General features: G+C 45.3%; 1 protein-coding gene across 1 annotated transcript; it reads left to right on the top strand.

The window, feature by feature from the left end:
- The first annotated feature begins 2,269 nt into the window (after positions 1–2,269).
- Positions 2,270–8,989, top strand: LOC121005767 (E3 ubiquitin-protein ligase TRIM11-like). Its single transcript, XM_040438536.1, has 2 exons — positions 2,270–2,296; positions 7,342–8,989. The coding sequence occupies exon 2, from the start codon at positions 7,344–7,346 to the stop codon at positions 8,937–8,939; it is 1,596 nt and encodes a 531-aa protein (XP_040294470.1). The 5' UTR covers positions 2,270–2,296; positions 7,342–7,343; the 3' UTR covers positions 8,940–8,989.
- The last annotated feature ends 720 nt before the right edge of the window (positions 8,990–9,709 follow it).

Genomic DNA, 9,709 nt, shown 5'->3' with positions numbered 1-9,709 from the left:
ACTGAGTTTTCCACAATCCAACATTCCTATTTAGGTGCATTTTTGTCACCGATTGTATATATAACAACAGACAGACACATGCAATGGCTCCACTGAGGGGTGTCTTGGTCAGGGGACCCCAAATTATTACAACTATACATACCATAAGTTGAGAACCTAGGATCTATTTTATATGCCATATATATCTGATCAGTGAGGGTTTGACTGCTGGACAGTGCAGTATTAAAGGGGTCATCAATATCAATTTGTGGGGGTATCGGACTCCACCAATCAGCTGTTACCTGCAACTGCAGTTCCAGGAAGTAGATGATGTACAGAGCCGGAACACCACAGCTCTGTCCATCTTCCCTTATGGCCCTCACACAGTATGATGTTCCTTTGTGCCCCCAACATAGCATGATACCCCTATAGTGTCTCTGCATACCTTATGATACCCCTGTATTGCCTCTGACACAGTATGATGCCCCCTTAATGCCTCTGACATAGTATGATGCCCTCTTTGTGCTTCTGAACACCTTATGATGCCCCTGCATTGCCTCTTGCACAGTATGATGTTTCCTAAAGGCCCCAATACAGTATGATGCCCCCTTAATGTTTCTGACATAGTATGATGCTCCTTTGTGCCCCCAACATAGTATGATACCCCTATAGTGCCTTTGCACACCTTATGATACTTCTGTATTGCCCCTGACACAGTATGATGTCCCCTAAAGGCCCCCCACGCAATAGAATGCCCCCACACAATTTGATGTCTCATTTAGTGCCCCACACACTATGAAACCCCCATATAGTATAATGCCCCCTTAAATATTCCCTATAAATGATGAGCCCCATTAAGTGCCCCCACACAGTATGATTGTCACAACCAGACAGCTGAGAAGCTCTGACAGGAGCCTTCCAGATCCTCCTCCTTGAGTTTCTTTGTTTTGGTTTCAGTTCCTCATCTCGTTAGTCTATCTCAGCTGTCATGCAGTTGGACTGATTGCTTCCCTTTAAGTTCCTCCCCATAATGCAGTAGTGTGCGGCTTATACAACTTCCTGGAGTGTGTGTGCATGCTGCTCCTATTTCCCAGTCCTCTGCAAGATAAGTGCTGTTCCTTTATTTTCTGTCTGCTGGATTTCAGGAGACCCTGACTCCCTCCGTGTCTAGTGTAGGGAGCCGGTGGTCGTGTCCCCTCACTATTGTAGGGTCTTCAGGTATTAGATAGCCGAGGTACGTGGATATGCGCCCATCCACCTTTGGGGTGTTCGCATAGGCTGAGCAGTCAGGGAGAGTGGCAGGTCTCAATCAGGGGTCTCCCTTTTGTTCCTTAGTTGTGGATTCAGTGAGTCATTGATTATATTGCTTTGTCTTGTTTCCTGTACACCATCCGTGACAATGATGCCCCTTTATTACCTCTAAATTGAATACTCACCTATCCTTCCCACAGGACTGTTCTGGTCTTCAGGTACAGCAGGCGTGATGACATCACCATTGTATTAGTTATCCTGCAGAGGGGACATGCAGCAGCAGTCCTGGGACAGAGGTCAAAACTGAAGTCTCTCTGGCTGGATCAGGGACAGTTGGGAGGCACGCGTCATGAGACTTTCTCCAGTACTTGTGAACAAAAATGATATGCAAACTGTGTAACGCTTCATTTTCCTGTGGCGGGGCTGTAGGGGAATTAACATGATAAAGTTTAGATTTCTGCTCTGTGTGGCAGTTACAGCAGGTTGGGATGTATTGTACGCTCACTAGCTTTTTATGTTGCATTACATTTTTATATGTATACATTGCTCATGTGATAGTTTGTTAGTGTTTGCTGGTGTTGCCTGACAATTCTATATAATTTAGGTGATTGATACCGGTATGTGTAATGCAGCCGCTTCTCTTATATATAATAACTGGTTTCCCAGGCAATTACAACTTTGGTGATCAGCAAGTCCTAGAGATTTGAACCACTGTGATGTACCAGGAAGTGGGAGGACACCAGGGGTGGGACTGTGCCCTTCTAATCCTGGCCTCACATGGAGGCTTTATTGTTTCCCTGTTAGGTAGATTCTGTGTGCAGCATTTTTCAAGTCCCTTTGCTGTGCTCTGACCCTCCCCAACACTAAATACTGTAGATGCTGAACCAGGAGATCTGGATCTTGTGAGTATAATAGTCAGTAAAGTGGAGATATTCAGTGCTAGCTGAAGGACACTGCTCTTCCTGCCATTGAATGATCACCATGGGGGACTCCCCTTGAAGACACATTTGTGAAAGCTACTACTAAGGAAAGTCTGGAGGTTATTCTACCCATGCTGACACTACAGGTGAGAATTCTCATGTTAACGATGCTGCATACCTAGTATAGTGTATGTACCGTATGTGCTTTGTTATAGATTGTGTTTCATCATGTGCTGCTAACATCTACAGGAGCAGAACATCTATGGAGCCTAGCTCTAGCCTAGTGTGGTTCAGCTGGTGTGTGGTCTGAATGACAAAAGAAGATAGCATTCCAAGGGCTCATTCAGCTGAGCGACTTTTATGGCTGTGTGCTCACCAAGTGTAGAATAGACAGCACCCAAACTGAACACTAACACATTAAAGTCAGTGGTCCAATTCACATGGTCAGTTTTCTTCACAGATGGACATAAAAATCTCAGCATGTACTGTTTTGGTCTGATTTTACATGCTATACTCACCCATTCAAATCAATGGGTCATTGAAAAAAGTGAACAACACACATATGCCATTCGTGTGGGATCTGATGATCATTAGGAAACATCAACGGAAGTGAAAAATGGAGGATATACTTGTGCCAAACTACAACTCCCAGTATGCTCCCATTACTTCTATGGGAGTTCTAAGAACAGCCAAGCAAGTGTGCATGCTGGGAGTTGTAGTTTCACCACACCTGGGGTGCTGAAGGTTTCTGACCCCTACTATAGTGAATAGGGCAGCTGGTTACACAGTACAATCGGTTGCACCTTTAAACAGGGCAGTTATCGGGAATGAGTGTTTCTAGGTTCACTACATCCCGACAATTTCCCCACTTGTTGGGCTGTGTAAAAGGGGCCTTCAGGAGTTCGGCAAAAAGCAGAGCATAGTGTGGAAAACAAAATCCTCATAAGGCATAATGCAAATTCTACAAAACCAAAGGCATTTTGTGTGCTGACTTATGGTGGTCCCAAAATGGACCAGGGCAGTATTTTTTATTTTTTTTCAGATATTGTATGGATCCATGAGGGGAAAAAACGGTGTCTCTCTGTATGAAAAGGGAGGTTTTTGGAGGTAAAGTATAGGCTCATAGAGTTTTTATAGGTGCCACATTGCACCTCTGTCTTAAGATAACCATGACTGTAAAATAAGTCTGGGATGAACAATCTTTAGCTGACAGCTATTTCTCTCTACTCCACCACAAGCATGCGTATTAGGCTTGACTGCGCATACATATATATTTCAATAGGAAGAAGAGATTAAGACAGTGTTAAAGGGGTTTTCCCATCAAGGCGATTCTACGGTGAGATGTGACCAAGTGCTGGCCCTAGGTGACCAGGCTTACAGAAACAGCTGAACAGGCAGGCGATCTGCTGTTTCCATTAAATCCCATTGTAATGAATGGGAGCTATGCATGCAGCGTAACAGAACTAGGTACACCGCTTCCATAACTTTGGGAGTTATGGAAACAGCGAAGTGCATTGGAAATGGTGAGGTACGACAACCCTTTTAACCCCTTCTGGAACAACAGCAGAAGTCTAGGGTTTAAACATAGTCAGCTAAAAAGCTGAGTGAGCACCATAGACACTGGGTGTGTGCAGACAATTAACCTCTCAGATGCCATGGTCAATTTTGACCACGGTATCTGAGCAGTAATATCCAGGGAGCACTGCACCTGAACGGCTCCCTGTGCAGTGACAGAGGCTCCAAAGCTTATCATAGCTATGTTTCTATGGAGCCCTGCCAGTTAAAGGGCTCTCTATAAACATATTGAATTTCCCATAGGCTGCAATGATAATTTATTGCAGTCTATAGGAGAAGCAATCAGACAATCACATGTTCAAGTCGCCCAGGGCAGTGGTGGCGAACCTATGGCACGGGTGCCAGAGGCAGCACTCAGAGCCCTCTCTGTGGGCACCTGCGCCATGGAAAAAGTCTATGGTGTACCAATATTGTCACGGCCTTTGGTTTGCGCTGTGACACTGTTGCCACACTTGCGGTTGCCCGCGGCAACATGTTGCTGTGTGAGCATGCGGTGGCAGTGTCTCGGCCTTCTGGGTGATGGCCGTGACATGGTAGCCACGCATGCTGTTGCTGGTGGTAACGTGTGGTTTGGTATGCTTGTGTGTGCACTTCCCCTTTAAGTGGCTTCCTTCCTCTGTCTGGTGTTGTAAGGGTTAACTCCCTTCCTAGTGTTTTGTGAACACTGGGTTTGTGTGTGTGTGTGTGTGGCTGCTTGGGCTATTTAGCCTCTGCTGGATGCCTGAAGCTCAGGGTTCCTCCAGCCTTGGTGTATGCTGGTGGTTCACTGTTCCTGGCTTTTACCATCTGTCCAGTGAGGGCCACCCTTGTGGTCATTGATGTTATTATGGTGTCTTTTTCCCTTCTTATCTTTTTGTTTGCGTGGGTTAAGTTCAGGGTGTTGTATGTCTTGTGTTGTGTTACATGGCTGGTGATGTTTGGTGTCCCAGCATGTTTGCTATACATTCCCCTGTCTCACGTTTATTGCAGCTATGGGTACAATGGGTTCCTGTGTGGTTGTGGTTTGTGCTGTGTCCTTTAATGTTGGTGTGGACAGCAGCACTTGTGCACGGGTTCCAGTCAGTGTCTGTGGCAGGTAAGTGTATTATGGGTTTCGCTTACCTGCCAACTCCATATGCTGTATGTGTTCCCCTCTCCTTGCAGCCTGGCCTCAGATAGAGACTCCTGTTCCTCCATGACTGGGATGAACTCTTCCCTGCTCCTTGGTGAGGGATTACCAGGGCGACTCAGGGTCTCTAGGAATCCAGAGTATGAGCCGTCCTACCATCGGGGTCCGCTCATACGGTGAGGAGTCAGGGAGAAAAAAAAAAGTTATGGCTCCAGAATCGGCCAGTCCTAAAGGTGGTTAAACTTCTTTGGCTACTTTCACACTGGCATTTCTGGGTCCGCTTGTGAGATCCGTTTCAGGGCTCTCACAAGCGGTCCAAAACGGATCAGTTTAGCCCCAATGCATTGTGAATGGATAAGGATCCGTTCAGAATGCATTAGTTTGCCTCCGTTCAGCCTCCATTCCGCTCTGGAGGCGGACACCAAAACGCTGCTTTCAGCGTTTTGATGTCCGCCTGACGATGCAGAGCCAAACGGATCCGTCCTGACTTACAATGTAAGTCAATGGGGACGGATCTGTTTTCACTGACACAATATGGTGCAATTGAAAACGGATCCGCCCCCCATTGACTTTCAGTGTAAGTCAAAACGGATCCGTTTGCATTATCATGAACAATTTATATTTTTTTTGTTCATGGTAATGCAAACGGATCCGTTCTGAACGGATACAAGCGTTTGCATTATAGGTGCGAATCCGTCTGTGCAGATACAACATATACCACGCAGGTGTGAAAGTAGCCTTTGGCAGCAGCTTATTTCCCAGAAGAAAAAATAATTGGGCGTGTTGAAATCCAAGATGCATGAGTCTTCTTTCCCTCATCGTCTGCAATCTGCTGTCAGAGAGTGCCTGGAGGCCCCCCATATACATTAACTTGTCAGTTGGGTTTTGGGAGCGCTCATGAGGCATTTGCATGTCCTGAGTGTCCTTGCTGCTGAAGGTGGAATTAGGCCCATTAAAATTTTTCCTGTGGGGCCCCCACGGTTGACGTTTACTGCTGACCTTCATTCACTAGTCAACAATGATGTTCTTCACCTTGCATGGAAATGATTTCTCCCCGTCAGCAGTGCCAATAGAAATAACCATGCTTGTTGCATGACTGAGCTGACAATTATTTGTCATTTTCTAAAAACAAGCCATAAAATGGTTGTCCAAGTCGCCTAAAAAGGGACCCTAAAATTTATGCCTTAAAATCAAAACTTCCTATACTCTCCTCTCCCCCCCGACGTTCTCTGTGCCGCAGCTCCAGACCTTCTTTTGCTGTTTCTATACAAACCTTCAGCGGTAATATGTAGGTACCCTATTTTTCGCCCTATAAAACGCACTTTTTTTCCTCCCAAAAGTGGGGGGAAAATAGCAGTGCGTCTTATGGGGCGAATGCCGCATTTTGCAGAACTTTCAATGCGCTCACGCCGCCTGCTTCATTCATAAAGTGGGCGGCGCAGGTGTGTGACGCAGTGACTCACGCTGCCAGCGCCCGTCCTCCCGGCCTGCCTCCTCCCTCCTCTCTGCTACTGAGCGCTTGTAAGTAATACAGGCGCTGATTACCCTGAATTTTTATATATTAACACTGCCTACAATTATAGATAAGATTATATACAGTGAGCGGGGCCTGTGTAGTAGAATACAGTCACTGCACGGGCCCCGCTGTCATTATAAAACCAGATGCGACCCCCACCCCCTGTATTGGGGGTCATTCACACTGTAGGGACACTTTTATGGAGGGGATCTGTGGATGACACATAGCATAAGATGCTATATATGTGTCACCCGCAGATCCCCTATAACAGTGTCTGCAAAACGGACAAGAATAGGACATGACTCATAATTTTTGCGGGGCCACGGAACGGAGCAATTGATGCGGACAGAACACATAGGGCTGTCCGCATCTTTTGCGGCCCTATTGAAGTGAATGGGTCCGCACCCGAGCAGCAAAAAATGCGGCTCAGATGCGGACCAAAACCACGATCGTGTGAATGAGCCCTTAGGTGTATACTCCTTCAGGCCAGTTTGAAACAAGTGCATTACAGTGGATTTATGTGCCCATATTACTGACAAGTGTTTTGGCGCAACCTCGGGTCTACTGTCCAATCTTACATCATCAAAGATCCCTATGATGCTGTCAGTTCGGATCAGTAAACTCACAGCTGGGCCAGGACATTTGTTTGTGGCACGGGTGCATACATGCACTTATGCTTTGTGAAACTGTTCTGGCTCTCCAACATGCAATTCCAGCATAGAATTCTGTGAAGCTACTGGAAAAAACATTTGCGTGCAGTTCTTTGTCCCAACAATTCCTGGCATATTTGCCAGGTAGCTGCCAGTTCTTTGCCGGACTCCATTCTAGTCAATGGGGTCTTGCTGGCAGGCATCAGTATCCGGAAATGCCGGTTCCAGAGAACTCCAGCAGGCTATTCTCATCCAGAACATTCTACCAGAGAGCTCTGCTGCAGATGTGAAACTAGTCTTACAGGTATAAGACGCTAATCTTTTTCTCTCTTCTTCTATCAGGCATGGCATCCTTTGATTTGAGAGACGAGTTGGACTGCTCCATCTGTCTGCACACATATACAGATCCTGTAATGTTGAGATGTGGACACAACTTCTGCCGGGTCTGTATTGATCGTGCACTGGATACGCAGGACCAGTCCGTTTTTTTTACCTGTCCTGAATGCAGAGAAGAGTTTCAGGAGCGGCCTGCACTTATGAAGAACTTTGCTTTGTGTAAAATAATGGAGAATTTACTATTTACTCAACCAAGAGAGACGGAAACCGGGATCTTCTGCACTTACTGTGTGGACTCTCCTGTACCTGCTGTTAAAGGCTGTCTACACTGTGAAGCTTTTCTGTGTGATAAACACCTGAGAGTTCACAGCAAGTCAACAGAACACATCTTATCTGAACCCAGCACTTCTCTGGAGAACAGAAAATGTTCTGTCCATAAGGAACTCTTAAAGTATTACTGCACTGAGGACGCTGCTTGTATCTGTGTTTCCTGCAGTTTGGTTGGAGAACACTGGGGACACCGAGTGGAAATGCTGGATGAGGCCTATGAGAAGAAGAAGAAAAAAATGAGAAATGTTCTACAGAAAGTGACCATTAAAAGGGAGGTGATGGAAAAAAGAGCCCAGAGTCTGGAAAAACACAGGCGAAAAACAAAAGACAAAGCAGCTAATTTAAAAGGAAGAGTCACTGCCCTGTTTACAGACATCAGAAGACAACTGGACGACCTTGAAAACAGGGTCCTGAGCGAGATCTCAAGGCAAGAAGAGCAGGTGTCACTCTCACTCTCTGCTCTGAGTCAGAAAATGGAAATCAAGAAGGATGAGCTTTCCAGGAAGATAAGACTCACTGAGGAGCTATGTAACATGACTGATCCACTGACTGTGTTACAGGAACCACACACAGGTGACTTGTATAGTCCAGTGGAAGAGGAATGTGATGAGAACACAGGTGTCTATGATAAACCACTCCATGATGTAGATGATCTGAATGTGGCTGTGGTCTCAGACACATTACACACATTATGGGACATAATAACAGGAATAAGGAGAGGGATCTATGTGGAGGATCCTGCAGACATATTACTAGATGTTAATACAGCTGGTAATTATATCCTTATATCAGAAGACCTGAAAACTGCATCCAGAACCCTAATAAACCAGAATAGCCCAGAAACAGCAGAAAGATTCCAGTATAATCAAGTTTTAAGCAGCAAGACTTTTTCTTCAGGGCGACATCACTGGGATGTGGACATCAGTGAAGCAGGGAGTTGGAGGGTGGGGATCTGTTATCCCAGTATGGACAAAAGGGGACTTCAGTCATATATAGGAGGTAATAAGAAGTCCTGGGGTTTATTTGGTGGGAAGTGTAATACTCAGTATGGAGTAATACATGACACTGCATATATCCAGTTACCTCACAAGATCTCCAGTAATAGAGTCCGAATTTATGTGGATTATGAGGGCGGGCAGTTGTCCTTTTATGAGCTGTGTGATCCCATCAAACACTTGCACACCTTCACTGCCATCTTCACTCAACCACTTTATGCTGTATTATGGCTCCATGATGGTTGTCTCAGAATAACAGAGACTTGTCACAATCTGTAAGACTTTATAATATTGTGAAAAATCCACCCACAGCCTGGCAGAAAAACATAATGTGGAACGTATGTGCTAGGGCATACAACCAGTAGGAGTCTTCTTCTTCAGGAACATGTGTCACCACTGATGGACATCAACATCATCATTTTTTTCATCTTCCTTAATAATTGAATCATGATTATATGTATTATATTACTCTTTCCAAATTTCTTTACATCCTTTTGTAAATGCACCTTACACCAGGGAAGAGGTATGTACACATGACAGGTATGGATTTCAACAGGTATTTGGTATGATTGTCACGTGGTATTTCACATAATGCCTGTGTGAAAGGGGCTGTATTACAGCGTTTTGCAGTCACTGCAATTATGTTTGCAATTTTAGTGGAGGATTTTGCCCTTTTCAATGAAGGGTGAGATCTGTGGCAAACCTGCATCCAATAGAAATTGTGAATTTTTTGGTGTGGATATGCTGCAGAAACGCACTTAAATCCACATAAAAATTTGTGCGGATCTTATGTGCGTTCACCTGCACTCGTGTGCAGGCACCCTAAAGGTGCCACAGGTCAGCTGATGAACGAGCAAAATGTTTGTTCATTGACTGAAACAATCACTCATGAGGACACTTCAATTATTGTTTTTGGGCAGCAGATAGAGCTGTGTAAACAGCACTCTGCTTACCAGAAACTCATTCTGTATAGTAAGCAGTAGCCACAGCTCGTCCTCATACAATGAAGGTGAACCGCAGCACTTCATATCCACTAATAAACAGGCAAT

The sequence above is a fragment of the Bufo bufo genome, chromosome 1 (assembly GCF_905171765.1).
Source record: "Bufo bufo chromosome 1, aBufBuf1.1, whole genome shotgun sequence".
Classification (NCBI taxonomy): domain Eukaryota; kingdom Metazoa; phylum Chordata; class Amphibia; order Anura; family Bufonidae; genus Bufo; species Bufo bufo.
The sequence above is the reverse complement of the archived record's forward strand: the minus strand, read 5'-3'. Positions and strand labels throughout refer to the sequence as shown.